Raw genomic sequence first — 16,721 nt, 5'->3', positions numbered from 1 at the left:
AGAAAGGGGCGTGAGCAAAGGGTAGTAAACTGGGGAAACTCGGAAAGGTTTGTTCATTGAGGTCCTTCTCAGTATCTCTCCATCTTCAGAGATAAGAATGCACCTTTGCAAATGATATTTTGGAAGAATATTAACTGGTACGAGAAAATCCTTAAGTGAAATTAACTTCTTTATATAGAGGTATAGGACTGAAATTGTAATTTTCCTACATTTTCTGTTTCTCGTATTCTGTTAATCAATTAACATCTAATTTCTAACTAGAAATTAAGAAACTTGTTTTTAAAATTATATTGAATATTATTGCTGAGAACATTTTATTGTTTTCTAATTTCTGGAGCTTTGTAATCCATTGTGTGATGTCTCAAAACTGCCACTTGGCATGACTGAAAGGAAAAATGAGAGGATGTCATTCTGCAATTCTGACTAATGGAGTTTATTACATAAGCATTTACTAACACTATAAATACTAGCAACATTTTCTGTACACTGTTCTAAAGAAACTTTTGCTTGAAAACACGAGAATTTTTATATGATTTATTTAATAATAAACCAATTGCAGATACAAAAATGTTGAGAGGATTTCAAAATTTAAATTTTTGTTTAAATACAAAGTCACTCTGTAATATGAAAACATATAACATTAGACCTCTAAAGAAAATTTTTTCATCTACAAAAATTTATCTTTCTTATACTAGAAAATATGCAGAAAACAATTTTTCTTGTGAAATGTACATTATTTACAGTTGAAAAGTAATCTGAAATTTATTTCAGAAACGTGGTTATACATATATATATATTATCTTTGTATGCAATTCCCCCCTACTCATTTTAAAAAAATCCAAAATATAAATCAATTGTGCTTTTATAGCAACGGACCATTCAAGCAGATTAACCCAAGGCTTGGATGTTTTCTGAGCCTGTAAGAAAGAGTCTAGACTCTCAGAACAGCAATGTATTAGCAATGCATGTTTACTAATGGGCCACAGTGCACAGGGGCCTAAGGAATTAATGAAGAATTCAGTTTCATAGCAATCTTACAGATAGTAGAAATTTTAATTTCTAGGGCCATTATTTTTCTGCAATATTTTTGCTATACTTACATTAGGAAATAAGCTGATGTTTTAATTGATATAATTCTAAAATATAGGAGTTGGAATCATAAATTTAGAACTATAAAGGAAATTGAAGATCATCTAGTCTAAGCCAAATGTACCGTATTTTTCGGACCATAAGATGCACTTTTTTCCCCCCAGAAGTGGGGGGGAAAAGTCCCTGCGTCTTATGGTCCAAATATAGCCTACACATATACTTTAAAAAAAAAGTTTTTTTACTTGCCCGGCTCTGTGTGGTCTCTGTGTGCTTGCCCGGCTCTAAAATGGTTCTAAATGCTGCTGTTTACTTTACAGGGTTGATTACATGTGTTTATGACTGTGATGTTGGGTTTTAATGCACATAAAATATTTTAGGACACTATTTGTTTCAGAATCTTTTTTTCTTCATTTCCCTTCTCTAAAAACTGGTGCATCTTATGGTCCGGAGCGTCTTATGGTCCGAAAAATACGGTATTCCTTACTTTGATGAGAGAACTGAAGCCCAGAAAGAACAGTGGCTTGCCCAAGGTTACAAAACTAGTTAGGAGGCCACTCTTAGATTGCTGCTTTCATACTACCTTGCTTCTAAAACAGGTTCAGCCATCATCATGGGCATATTTCAATTTTAATGTTATATTTTACATTCATAGTTCAATATACTGTTCATCCAACTAAAAGTCAATCTAGTTAAATCATAATTTTAACAAAGTATAAAATAGGTGTCTTGCAGTTGAAAGAGTCAAAACTTAACTTACACAAGTGGAATGAAAATAGTTCCTATATAAGTTTCCTGTTGTCTTCTATTTAAGTACTGTATTTACAACAGAATCAGAAAAGATCAGACATTGTAAAATTTTAAAAGCAACTTTAAAAATGCTTAAGATATAGCAATGAAAAAAAAATCTCAAAAGAATGTCTTCATAGTATAAAATGCCTGTTCTTTCACAAGTGAATTCTGAACATTTGGCGAACAAAGAGAAACCCTTTGGTTTTCCTCATCTAACAAAGTCAAACTAACTCTTAATTATTTTTAAAAACTACAAAAAGGAATATCTTTATAATTTTGTCTTAGAATCAGATAGTTTGCATTCAATTGGAAATGTTAAATTAAAAAACAATCATCCATAATTCTTTTGGAATTTTAATTAAAAAGAGTTGGGTTCCAGCAGTTCATTTTGTTTCATAGCTACCTGAGAAGTAAGTCCATTGGAATTGGAAACCACCATCACGTAAGACTGTGGCTGTTGCTCGGTTTCCTCAGTGTCTTCTTTCAAATCTTCTTCAGCCTCCTTTTTCTCTACTTCCTGGGTAAGAGTTTTTGTGTCTTGAGCTTTGATAACTGAAGTGATTACAGTGCCAGGTGGGTGGGCAACCAGCTGTGAACTGCGAGGAGAAAATGTCACCACAGGGGCAGTAGCACTGAAGGGTGGCGATGAAGCCATGCTGACGGTTCCATTGCAAATGGACTGGACATTGCTGGTAAGAACCTGCTGTACTTGGGCAGGACTCAAGACGATCGATGGAGGAGAGCCCGGCTTCTGAGACTGTAACACCACATTTTCTTTCAGTACTGTCATGGGCTGTGAGGATGGAATGGCTTGTAAAATAAATTTCTGAGACCCAGCACCTGACGATGGATCTGTGCTGGCTATCACTGTTGTGAGTGGCACTGTCTGGAGTGTTACTGTATGCAAATGCTGATTCCCAGGAGACACGACCACTGGAACTTGGGCTGGAGCCTGTATAGTCCTATAGAAATTAAGGAATAAAAGTGAGAAAATTATCATATTCTACATCATTTAAAACATTAACATTGACAAGTCACTTTGACAAAAATACGAGTTATGTCAACATAACACAATGCCAGACTCTGCAGTAAACACTGCACATACAGAAACACCCAAGAAAACCATTAGATAAAATTAAATAACCCAAGGCTTATTAAATAGTTAACAATTGCCAGATCATTACAGGTGAATTATAGTCATGTGGTCTACCACATATGTGACAAATGAAATTGTGGAGTAAAAAAAAAAAAAAAAATGTGCTAGATAGAAAGGTGAAAAGAAGACTCAGTACAATTCAGAAGTTCAAAGGAAGTGGAAAGACACAGGAGGACTTAGACCCCACCCATGCAGGTAAGATGACTGATTCTCAAGTTCAGATTGCCACCAAAGTCACCATGGTCAGGATCAGTCTACAGCAGGATATTAGCAGCTCTTGTAAAGAACGAGATAGAAGAGAATATAAGTTGGGTAATGAATATTTAATAGTGGGGAGGTGTGGCAAAGAATCAAGGCCAGGTGTACTAATATTATTGGGCAGGCAGGGATGAGTTAGAAGGATAAAGAATAACTTTGGGAGCCAGGAAACTTTCCCAAAATGCACTGTGCCTACCTTCTCCTCCTGTCCACCTGAATCAGGATAGGCTGTGTGAAATCTGAGTTAGTGTATGGTACCTCATCCTATAGTCAGATGTCACTTTTTTAAGGTTTCCCATATCAAGAGTTTATGTACATGTACATATTGGTAAAATAGTACTTGGTATATAGTAAGCATACCAATTGTGTCTATAAATACCGTGTTTCCCCGAAAATAAGACATCCTCTGAAAATAAGCCCTACTTACAGGTTTCCTTCAGAGTGAAATATAAGGCATCCCCCGAAAATAAGACCTACTTACAAGTTTCCTTCTGAGTGAAATATAAGGCATCCCCCCCAAAAATAAGCCCCCTCCCCACCAGACTCTGTCTCAGAAACTTTGTAAAACCTAAACTGCAAGAAGTTGTGACTTGCGTGAAGAATTCATGGGAGAAAATCACTGACAGTTGCATTGCAAATGCACTGAGAGCAGGCTACCTTGACAAGAAGTACTCATTTAAAGACAGTGCTATTGCTAAACATGAGAGATTTGGTCCACTGATTCTGAAAGAAATGGAGTCACAAGAAATTCACCAGGAAATTCAGGAATTGGATTGTTATGATGATGTTCCAGAAGATGATGACATGATTGTCATTGAATAAATGAGTAAATTCTTGATACTGTAGGATTCACAGTTTGCCTGGTTTGTGTTGACAACTACTGTACTACCGTACCGTATACAAGTAATAAATTTTCTTTATTTTCATTTAACAATAAATGTGTACCGTATTCTTCTTCATGGAAAAATAAGACATCCCCTGAAAATAAGGCCTGGCGCATCTTTGGGAGCAAAAATTAATATAAGACACTGTCTTATTTTCGGGGAAATGGTATGTATAGCCTTGCAGCTCTGTAAGTACTACCCCATTTTACATATGGAAAAATTAATGCACATAGATTGAATAGTTTGTCTAAGGTTGACCAATTAGATAAAAAGCCATCTGAATGCATAGCTTATGTGCTTAACCATTCAACACACTGTCATTTCCTAAGTCCTCAAATAGCTTCAGCTAAAGATGAATATTTACAATTTTATCTATTACTAGATTCACAGTGCATGAAATTCATGCACGGTGATCACGTAGCATAATAAGGTTGTGTCTGGTTGATTAATTCTTGGTACCAGATATCTTTATATACCAGTGTAAGTACCTGATGTGCTTTTTTTAAAGTTACTTTGGAGCAAAAAGGGGAAGTAATTACTTTTATTTTTTTGTCAGATCAGCATAAATATATTTTTTGGTGTGCTGAAGAATTTCAGTAATTAGTTTATGTTTGCCATAGATGAAAAAGGTTGAAAATTGCTGACATAAATCTAGATGGCACAGCCTACTACATGTTTAGTACTTTCGGTATAGCCTATTCCTCCTAGGCTACAAACATATATACTGCATATTACTATACTGAATACTATAGGCAACTGAATGCAATGTAAGTATTTGTGTATGTGAACATAGAAAGGTACAGTGAAAATATGGCATCATAGATAAAATGGTATATCTGTATGGGGCACTTACCATAAATGGAGCTTACAGGATGGAAAGTTGCTCTAGGTGAGTGAGTGGTGAAATAATGTGAAGGAAAGCCTAGGACATTACTGAACACAACAGAGACTGTATAAATGATGTCCCGCAAACCCTTCCCCTACTTCTTTCCAACAGAGTCAGAAATAGAGCACTGAAACTGTCAATGCTACTCCATGAACAGAGAAGTAGGCTGGATGACTGGAAATATTGAGGAGAAATTAGTTGGGTAAGGCATAGATAACTATAATAGTAACTATCAGGAGGGAGTGAAAAGTGGCCTGAGGATCAGTAGGAATATTAAATCAAGATGAAGAGATAAAGGAACATAGGGGATTATCATGGCAACGTGGTTTTGGCTATTCTGGTCAGATTAAAAATCTTTGTGGTACACACACACACACACACACACACACACACACACACACGGCTGTTTAACATGGAAAGCGTGTAGAACTGATGACTCAATATTTTGACTTTGACAATTTGTTTTTGGTTCCATGACCCTATTTGGTACAAAAAGCTCTTTCTGGCATTGAACTGATGGAAAAAATGAAACCTATCTATACTTTTCTTCATTACAACCTGAAAACATCTCCAAAGCACAGGTACAGGCTGGCTCCACACTGCTACAGAAAGTGTTTTCTAAAGTGTCAGTGACACTTAATACTTGTTAAGGTGGCTCCTGTGGACCTGTGTCCTTGTACGGGATCTTAGGTCCTCAACAAAGAACTTACAGCAGTGTATTCTGAATATGATCAAGCTAGGTTTGGGAGGGTTGTAGCATTGTGGGTACAGGCTCCTCTATGCTGTAAAAGGTCAGTGACTGTCTGCCTGGACTATAATCTACACTCAAAATTGAAGTGCTCTGAGTAGATGGGAATGTATTGCCAAATCCCTCAAATATCGCTGCTACCAGAGGAAAATAATTACTCCTGTACCACATTATCCTTCTATTTCTTACAAAAAATTCAGCTCCATTATCATCTTACTAGTGACCTGGTGCACAGATGCATGCACATTGGAAGGAAGTTAATTAGAAGAAATATTTTAATGTCACTATTCGCCCTTTCTCTATAATAGAAATATCAACCAAATTCATGATAGACAATGACAAATTGAAACACACGCTTGCAATTGGCACCAGCGAGAGCTTCAAATGTACTGCACATGGGTGAGTCAACTTAGCCTGTTATACTATATACAGAATAAACTTGCTTAATTAGACCTGCTTTCTGATATAGCTAAACTTTTTCTAGCTCAGTGAAACACCCCAACTTCTCTTTTAGGTAATTGTTAGCAACATAGCAGTAAATATCAAAACAAATCATATTATTATTGTAGATCACGTAGGGAGAACAAAGGGTAAAATATTTAACTGCAGCAGTGTTTAACTATATTCTGCACAGTGAGAAAACCTAAAGTCATTTTCAAGGTCCACCATGTAACCAATGGGATCTGGAGGAAAATAAAACATTAAAAGGAATTAGAGAGCTAAATAATTACTTCTTTAATGCCAATTAGAGATGTATCATTCCTATCCAAATAAAATGAAAAAAAGTGATCTTTTTATTCCTTGCAAGTCCACTAAAGATTTAAAAGAATTCAATTTTCACGAAGTTAAAGGTTTAAATGGACCATATAAGAAAGATTGAACCACCTAAGTCTATCTTGATCCTAGATAATGTTTGCTTACTGCAAGATCAATTGAACAAAAATCCAGCATTTATATTCTGGAATATAAGACTAAAGTTGACTAATAAAAGTAATCAAAGCCCTAACAGGTTTGGCTCAGTGGATAGGGAGTCAACCTGTGAAGTGACTCGTCCTAGGTTCGATTCTAGTCAAGGGTATGTACCTTGGTTTCGGGCACTTCCCCAGAAAGGGGTGTGCAGGAGGCAGCTGATCGATATTTCTCTCTCATCAATGTTTCTAACTCTCTATCCCTCTCCTTTCCTCTCTGTAAAAAAATCAATAAAAGTATATATTTTTAAAAAGTAATCAAAGAATAATTGTTATTAGATTTTGAGGGGCTCCTACATCTTATTATAATTTATGTACTGGAAATTCATGACAGTAGAAACAAAAATGGAGTATTACCTTTATTTTATCCCTCTCTCCATTTTCCTCATTCTAAATTGGCCAAGACAAGCCCCAAATATCTGCGAAAGACTACTCTGAAGCAGATAGGGTTTTCTTAGTTAACCTGTTGTTTCATATCTTTCCTGAGACTATAAAGCAAATTTGATTTGATTAAGCCAACTTCTACCACTCTGCAAGCCTGAAAAAGAGGACCTTAGATTCTTGGCCTTTCTACCTGTTGGAACTTTGGGAATTAACTGTTCCATAATAGGATTTCCCAAGGAATAATGTTTATATCTTGAAACCCAATACATTCCAAAAATGATTTGTTCATTTTTGTTTAATTTTTGCAGCTTCTGACTCTGAAAATAGATCTGAAACCATTCTCTGGGTTTTCTTATATGTGGATCACTTATTATATAAATTAATTCAGTTATAAAAAGGTATAATGGACTAGACTTAAATTGATAGAATAACATCAAGTCATATCAAAGTGTAAAAATAAAGGAAACATTGATACAATCAGGTGTGATACAATCTGTTGACCAAACATTCTAGCTTGGAATCTGTATCATTTTTAAGACCCACTTAATAAATAATGGCTCTGGATCAGGAAGATCACATAATAGTACACATTGGTAAATTTTAGTTTTCTCACCTAATACTTTGAACTGAAGAATTTACTGTTTCGTCTTGCACACAACTAATTATGGCCGCTTCTCCTTCTGGGACAGCTTGTACTGGCTGCACTACATGAACAGTCCGGAAGAGCGGGGTAGGATATGCAGACTGCGTGGGCTGCACTGTCCTCAGAACTTCTGATGGCTGGGCAACTTCCACAGGATCTTTGATTTTAGTAGCTTTAGAATTCCCTGGTTTTAGAACTGTAGTGGCTCCTCCTTTTATCCCTGGACTTGAAGATACTCTTGATCGTCCTGCTTGGTTCCTGCTTGAAGTGGTTGTTGCTGACAGTGATGGATCTGAAGATTCTATGCTGGAACTTGGATCCTCATCATCTATATAAATAAGATCTTTTGGCATTTCCTTAAACTGATACACCAGGCGCTGACCTTCTACTTTTGCCAGAATACCCCTTTGGTAATAGTACCTATTCAAAGCAGACAATCCATCAATATTTTATTCAATTAAATATAAATGAAAATAATATTCACTAAAATAAAAATTTTATAATTGTGAAGTTTAAAGTTGGGAACAAGTGAGAGAAAAGAATTTCTATATGAAGGGCAATTATTTTATATAAGATAATGTAATTAAAACATTATTTTCTAACTATATGTAAAATACATATTTATTCACAGAGAATAAAGTCCTTATTACTAACTGAATCTAAAAGCAATTTTAATTAGGGGATTGTTAATAAAGTATATGGATTATTCTAGCCTTCACTTTTCTTCCTTCCTCTACCTTTCTGTTAATTTGCTGGAATAATCCAATCTATAGTACCAAACTCAAGAAACTATTTCCCTTCCATATTTTCCTGTAATGTCACTACCAGTTTAAATTTGATTTTGTAAACTTAATTCAGTTTTCTATATAAAATTTAATGATGCACAAATTTAAGGGATTCAAATTTTGTCAATAATTTAAATTATATTAGTAAGCAAAAGTATGTTAAAAAAACATTAAATACACAGTTCTAGCTTAAGGTTATCAAGTTATCATATCATTGGTGTTTTTAACAAAATTTTCTCAAATACATTTGTATCTTGAAGAATAAATGATAAGACCACAGAGAAAATAAAGTGAGTTAAAGAATATTATACTCCAGTGGAAAAAATTTGTCTAATCTTATCCCTGCAGCAAAGATTTATTCTACATAAGATATTACAAATCATACCTGAGGTTTACATATAAAAGTGTACCCCTTAATTTCCTACATCACCACTATTTGTATTTTGTGCTGATTTTAAGTTTAATGGCTCAATACAGGTTTGGCCTATGGTCAATTTATAATATCTGATAATATTTTAACACTTTCTGATCCCTTTATAAATATCTGTTGTTTGCATGAAGATCTTTTTTGGGAGGCAAACATTTTCCCAGATTGAAATAGGATTTCAATTTAAATGCACACTGATCCTAAATCACTCTGGTTTTAGCAATTCAGTAAGTAAAATTCACCATTTTAAAAATTCTTTAGCTTTTAGAAGTTATCAATTTTTATTTTTTTTTAGCATTTAGAAAATTATATTCTTAACATAATAAATTACAAAAACTTCACATACCTGAGAGCTCTTCCCATGGTCTCATAATTCATATCAGGTTTATTTTTGTGCTTCCCCCACAACCTGGATACTGCTTTAGAATCTACCAATTTAAAAATGCCTTTTTCTTTCTGGGTCCATTTGATATATTTAGGACAAGTAGCTTTGTCCTGGAGCAGTGCCAGTAAAAACTCCCAAAGATAAATGGTGTTTCCTGAAACAAAAGCAATTTCTTTTATCAAAATTTCATTTGAAGTGCACAATAAAACATAACTAAAAGTTCCATCTGTAATTATACAAAGATATAATATAATTTGTTACTATTGAAAATATAATGGTTATAATTTTGGGGCCTGATATAGATTTTTTTTTACTAGCCGCATATACGGTATCTCAACAGAGCAATCTTGCCAATTAGATTTGTCATGTTTTAGGGAGAAAGCACTTTGAGATGATTTTTTTCCTTCAAATTTTGGAAACAGTTATTAAAATATTATGTAATAAAATTTCTATAAACTGAAAACCTAACCTGGCTGAACTCTTCCAAGAGACTCATTATTTTATATGAATGAATGGATTATTTGGACAGGTGAGTGAACATCTTTTAAAAATCCTTTTAAAAAAGCATGGTAGTAACATAGCCCAGAAATCTTTTCTGGGCTATGTTACTACCATGCTTTTTATAGAAAATGGCAACTGTATCTCATAAGCATTTTAAAGCAATCTGAACATCATTTGACCCGTAAGTTTTATAGGAAAATTACAATATTACTTACCCTTCCCATCTTTGTTTTTCTTCTTCACAGATATGTTTGGTGTAGTTGCTGGGGAATCTGGTCGTGGTGGTTTAGTTTTTCTCCCTGGAAGCAGAACAGCTCTGCATAAATATTTGCCCTCAAAAGTGTGAGTGGACAATTTAGCTGTAAGTGCCGTTTTGTCCTTTATCCTAATTTTAAGTGCCAAACCCATATATATATATATATATATATATATATATATATATATATATGTCTCTTTAAGTGCTATTTAATGAAAAATAATTTGAGTAAAAACTTTAATGTAATTTAGATCACAAATACATTGAAAATGATATTTTGGCTCATTTGTAAACATAAGGTAAAGTTCAAAACATTGCATCTTGTCTTTGAGTTGACAATGCTGACAGTGCTTTCTTAAAATTCAGGGGGAAATTCTTAATTCTGATAAAACTTGAGCTAAAAAAAAAATCCATATAGGTTTCTAAGTTTTTAAGGCAGGAAAAGTAGATTTTTAGCTTTTTTCTCTTTTAAATATATTGCTGGGTCCATTTGATACATTTAGGACAAGTAACTTTGTTAGTTTGCATAGTTAGTTCTCAAATTGAAAACTTCCCCAAACTCTAGATATAAAAAATAAATGACATTTTGGTGAAACAAAGTAAATTTTTAATTTTCCTGTGTATTTTTAAACATCTCATTTTTATGTATATTTATGTTACAACAGACTTTATATGTTATCCATTAACCAATCTCTAAACAAGTCCATTCCGCCGAAACTGGTTTAGCTCAGTGGATAGAGTGTCGGCCTGTGGACCGAAAGGTCCCGGGTTCGATTCCGGTCAAGGGCATGTACCTTGGTTGCGGACACATCCCCAGTAGGAGGTGTGCAAGAGGCAGCTGATCGATGATTCTCTCTCATTGATGTTCCAACTCTCTATCCCTCTCTCTTCCTCTCTGTAAAAGAAATCAATAAAAATATATTTAAAAAATAAAAAAATAAAAAAATAAAATAAACAAATCCATTCCAAGAGTAGTATTAAACTGTATTTTGTGCAGCTTTAGTCTGGATCAACCAATTACCCTAAAGCCTTCTTGTAATCCTCTTTTGCCACTTATCTAGAATCACAATTGGTTGGCAATGTTCCCTGTAATTTAGGTAGAAATGATCATGCTGTCTCCATCAGTATACGGGTAACAATAAGGACCAAGCATAATTGGATACTTCAGTTAGTACATCTTACTCTAGCATTTTAAGGCTGACTGTCTCAAGGGTGAACATGAGTCAGAGAGAAGAGTGTCAAAGATGTCCCTCTTCAGGCCCCCTTAAGACTACCAAATGTATAAATGTGGAACCTAGTCAGCCAGGTGTCTCAACTTCCATCACTACAGACATCTGCAGAGAACCCATTCATGAGGCAGACACTTCTGGTTGACTGTGTTAATGAAAACAAGTTTTAGAAGCCAAGAATTCTGTTAGCTCCTATCCCTATCACTCATTTTATGCTTCTTATTTACCTGTGTGTGTTTTTCTGATAGATACCATATTCTTTCTTTTTAAAATGTTTTTATTGATTTCAGAGAGAAAGGGAGAGGGAGAGAGATAGAAACATCAATGATGACAGAATCAACGATCAGTTGCCTTCTGCATGCCTCTGACTGGGGATGGAGCCAGCAACCCGGGCATGTGCTCTGACTGGGAATCCAACTGTCACCTCCTGGTTTACAGATTGATGCTCAACCACTGAGCCACTTCAACAGGGCTAGAATTAATTGACTTTTTTTTAGAGAGGAAAGGAGAAAGAGAGAGAGAGAGAGAGAGAGAGAGAGAGAGAGAGAGAGAGAGAGAGAGAGAGAGAGAGAGAGAGAGAGATTGAGATTGGTTGCCTCCTATACGTGCCTCAATTGGGACTGGGGATCAAACCTGCAACCCAGGGACATGCCCTTGACTGGGATTGAACCCACCACTCTTCAGTAAAAGGGCTAATGCTCTAAGCCCTGAAGCACACCAGTCAGTGCTCAAAAGGTTTTATTTAAGGAAATCCCATGCAGCCTGGTTTAAATGTATGATTTGCCAGAACAATTTTACAAGAGCTTCTGTCTGATGTCCCAAAGTTATTGCTAGCCTGGGTCACTCTTATGTAATTTACTTTTTTTGGAAATCCTAAAGAAATTGATAGTTTAAAATCTTAATTATAAACTTAGGTTAAGGCAAGCCTAGGATTATGAATTTTCGAAGGAAGAATTCCTTTTTCCTTCACTCAGAGCCATAGTTTCCTTGATATTTGTCTGTGCCAATGGGCATAGTATTTTTCTCTTGTGGTTATAGCCTTTCAAGGACCCCAATTACATGCTGAGGTCTCTTCCCAGACCCCATCTTGCACTGGATCAAGACTTAAACATCTTGCCAAAACCGGTTTCGCTCAGTGGTAGAGCGTTGGTCTGCGGACTGAAAGGTCCCAGGTTTGATTCCGGTCAGGGGAAGGTACGTTGGTTGTGGGCACATCCCTGGTAGGGGGTGTGCAGGAGGCAACTGGTCGATGTTTCTCTCTCGTTGACGTTTCTAGCTCTCTATCTCTTTCCCTTCCTCTCTGTAAAAATCAATAAAATATATTAAAAAACAAACTTAAGCAACTGCCTCTACAAGGGCAATAAGATCCGATCCACCTAAATACCAAGCCTGACATGTCCTTCTCAACCCTTAAAGGCCATGGTAGTGCTAGCTCATTCTTAATGTTTTCATTGTCCTCTTAATTAAAAACATTTTTTAAAATATATTTTTATTGATTTCAGAGAGGAAGTGAGAAGAAGGAAAGAGATAAAAAACATCAATGCTGAGAGAGAATCACTGATCAGCTGGCTCCTGCATGTCTCCCACTGGGGATTGAACCCACAACCCAGACACATGCCCTGACTGGGAACTGAATCATGACCTCCTGGTTCATAGGTTGATGCTCAACCACTGAACCACACCAGTCAGGCTCCTCTTCAATTCTGGCTCTAGGAATTTTTCCTTCTTTTTCGTGAAGTTAGGTTACTTGGTAGCTAGTAGTGATGCCATTAACCAAGATATTAAACTTAAAATATTAAACAAATTGGAGCAGAATCAGAATAAAATAAAATGGAAAGAGTGTTAGACTTTAAAATATAAGAATGGTCCTAAAGTTAAAAATTCCCTTTAAGCCAAAGGGAATTTGTTTGTCTCAGTGGATAGAGTGTTGGCCTGCGGACTGAAGGGTCCCGGGTTCGATTCTAGTCAAGAGCATGTACCTTGGTTGCGGGCATATCCCCGGTGGGGGGGGTGGTGTGTGCAGGAGGCAGCTGATCGATGTTTCTCTCTCATCAAGACTTTATTGTTTCCCCTAAACGAATGAACCACTCACCTTTCTTCCTCTTAGGTTGTTCTGGTGAGGAGGCTCCTGGTGAGTGTGCATATGTCTCTTGAACCTGCTGAGTTTCCATCACTTCAGGAATCCCATCTAATGTGACGGATACATGGGTGATTGGGGCAACAACAATGTCATCTTCAGATGAACTAAAAATACTATTATCTAATGGAAATAAATTATCATCAACTTTGTATTACAAATCAAAATAATTTCATAAAATAATTTTATGTTTCTATAAAGAATAAAATATACATAAAAACTTTATTTTTTATTTTTTTTTGTTCATAATTTTTTTAAATTAAATTATCTGTGTACATATTTTAACACTGCCCCCCCCACACACACACACATACATACCCTCCCTCCCCAGAGTTTTGTGTCCATTGGTTGTACTTATATGCATGTATACAAGTCCTTCGGTTGATCTCTTATCTCCCCCAGATCTCCCTACCCTCCCCGCTGTAATTTGACAGTCTGCTTGTTGCTTTACTGTCTTTATATCTATCTTTTGGTTCATCAATTTATAATTTTCTTTATTATCCATAAATGAGTAAGGTCATGTGGTATTTCTCTTTCATTGACTGGCTTATTTCACTCAGCATGATGTTCTCCAATTCTATCCAGATTGCTGCAAATGATGAGAATTCCTTCTTTTTTATGGCAGCATAGATGTACCATAGTTTTTTGATCCAATCATCTGCTGACGGGCACCTAGGCTGTTTCCAAATTCTAGCTATTGTAGATTGTGCTGTTATGAACATAGGGGTGCATATATCCTTTCTGATTGGTGTTTCTATACATAAAAACTTTAAATTTAGTGCCTTTTAAAAAATTTCCTCTGCCTGAAATCAGATATCCTACATCAGCACAGGCTTGACAAAACTATTTCAATGTTTCCCTTACTTGACTTCCTATCACCAGTCTCTCTTACTTCTCTTTTACACTCTTCACAGTGCTACTAAAGTTATCTAAGTCTAATCTCACCATATTATTCTTTTCTATAAAAACTTTACATTGAGGAGGAAACCAAGATGGTGGCATAGGTAAACACCTAAACTGCTGCCTTGCACAACAATTTCAAAACTACAACTAAAAGACAAAAATGGACATCATCCAGAACCACAGGAAAGCTGGCTGAGTGGAAATTCTACAACTAGAAGGAAAGAGAAAAGCACACTGAGACTCAGAGGAACTGCAGAAGGTAAAGGTACTTCGTGTGCATGAAGAGGGTAGGCAATTGAGTAGGCAGCTGGCTTTCTCAAGCGGGAGGGAGACAAAAGCTCCCAACTGCGCTGAACTCCCAGACTCATTCGGGGAGAAACTGGACTGTTTGGCAGCAGGCAAAACTCAAGGATGGTTTTCTCTCAGAAGTGCTTGCAGCGATTACCATGGGACACTGAGACACAGGGGCCTTTTAGGGCAGGGCTGGTGGGGAAACCAAGACTGTCTGCTCTGCCCTGAGACTCCATTCCATCCAAGCTGAACACAGAGGCTTTTGTAAGTCTTGTCTCATAAGGGTGTCTCCAGCATAGAAGTTCTCCCAGCGTAGACACAGCTGATCCTCACAACCAACTGGCCTGGAGGTCAATTCCTCCCAGTGATACCAACAACAATAAAGGCTTAACTACAACAAGACTGTGCACACAGCCCACAAAGGAGTGCACCAAGAGTGTCCACCTCAGGTAACTAGGGAGGCTGAGCCCTATAGGACACCTCACACACAAAGCTACTCTATCAACTCAGGGAAGCAGCCAAAATGCGAAGACAAAGAAACATATCACAAATGAAAGAAATGGAGAAAAGCAAATGACTGGATAGAGTTCAAAACTACAGTTATAAGGTTTTTCAAGAATTTTCTAGAAAAGGCCAATAAATTTAGCGAGACCCTCGAGGATATGAAAAAAGAGCAACTATAAATTAAGCATACACTGACTGAAATAAAAAATATTATACAAAGATGTAACAGCAGACTTAGAGATTGCAAGAATCAAGTCAAACTTTTGAAATACAAAGAAACAAAAAACACCCACCTGGAAAAGCAAAAAGAAAAAAGGATCCAAAAATATGAAGATAGTGTAAGGAGCCTCTGGGACAACTTCAAGGGTACCAAAATCCAAATTATGAGGGTGCCAGAAGAAGAGAGAGAGAGAAAGATACTGAAAACCTATTTGAAGAAATAATGACTGAAAACTTTCCCCTCCTGGTGAAAGAAATAGACTTACAAGTCCAGAAAGTGCACAGAACACCAAACAAAAGGAATTCAAAGAGGAACACACCAAGACACATCATAGTTAAAACAAGAACAAAAGACAAAGAGAGAATATTAAAAGCAGCAAGAGAAAAACAGTTAATTACCTACCAGGGAGCACCCATACAACTGTCAGCTGATTTCTCAACAGAAACTATGCAGGCCAGAAGAGAGTGGCAAGAAATATTCAAAGTGATGAATAGCAAGAACCTATAACCAAGATTACTCTACCCAGCAAAGCTATCATTCAGAATTAAAAGTCATATAAAGAGCTTCACAGATAAGAAAAAGCTAAAAGAGTTCACCACCAAAACAGTATTATATGAAATGCTGAAATATATTCTTTAAGAAGAGGAAGAAGAAGAAAAAGGTAGATGAAAATTATGAACAACAAATACATCTATCAACAAGTGAATCTAAAAATCAAGTGAATTAAAAATCTGATAAACAAAATAAAGTGTTGAATATAATAGAATCAGGGGAGTGGACTGAAAATTCTCGGGGGTAAAGGGATGTGGGGGTGCAGGAAGAGACTGGACAAAAATCATACACCTATGGATGAGGAAAGTGGGGGTGGGGTGTAAGGGCAGAGGGTGGGGTGAGAACCGGATAGAGGGGAGCTATGGGTGAAAAAAGAGAAACCACTGTAGTAATCTGAACAATAAAGATTTATCAAATTAAAATAATAACAACTTTATACTAAAAATTAAAAAGAAAATGGCATAGCATGCCATGTGAAGCTTCCCACAGTCTATATCAAACATACCTTTCCAATTTCATCTCCACCTCATCTATACCAAAATATTTTTATCTACATCTGATTCTTTCTTACAGATCTGTGTGTTTGGCCCAACCCACTCCTTCTACTTTGAATGCCCTTTCCGGTTTCCTCTGCCCATTAAAAGCTTATTTGCCCTTTATAGCCAAGTTCAAAGCTCTCTGTCCATAAAGCCTTTCTCTGGAGTTATTAGCTACAGTTCGCTCTCC

General features: G+C 36.2%; 1 protein-coding gene across 7 annotated transcripts in view; it reads right to left on the bottom strand.

Moving 5' to 3' along the window:
* Window positions 1–2,219: 2,219 nt before the first annotated feature.
* The window catches only part of ELF1 (E74 like ETS transcription factor 1), a 93,507-nt gene continuing 79,005 nt past the window's right edge, over window positions 2,220–16,721 (bottom strand). For 4 of the 7 annotated variants that reach the window (XM_036459044.2, XM_036459040.2, XM_036459041.2 and 1 more), the window contains exons 5-9: window positions 13,481–13,648; window positions 10,119–10,202; window positions 9,364–9,628; window positions 7,776–8,225; window positions 2,220–2,840 (exon numbers count right to left, since the gene is read on the bottom strand). In XM_036459044.2, coding sequence (XP_036314937.1) covers window positions 2,237–2,840; window positions 7,776–8,225; window positions 9,364–9,628; window positions 10,119–10,202; window positions 13,481–13,648 — 1,571 coding nt within the window. In that variant the 3' untranslated portion in view covers window positions 2,220–2,236. The remainder of the gene's footprint in view (window positions 2,841–7,775; window positions 8,226–9,363; window positions 9,629–10,118; window positions 10,203–13,480; window positions 13,649–16,721) is intronic. The other 3 variants (XM_036459046.2, XM_036459045.2, XM_036459047.2) reach the window with 3 other exon arrangements.

This window comes from Pipistrellus kuhlii, unplaced genomic scaffold, assembly GCF_014108245.1.
Source record: "Pipistrellus kuhlii isolate mPipKuh1 unplaced genomic scaffold, mPipKuh1.p scaffold_m20_p_3, whole genome shotgun sequence".
NCBI lineage: Eukaryota > Metazoa > Chordata > Mammalia > Chiroptera > Vespertilionidae > Pipistrellus > Pipistrellus kuhlii.
Note: the sequence above shows the minus strand (reverse complement) of the source record. Positions and strands in the feature narration are given on the sequence as shown.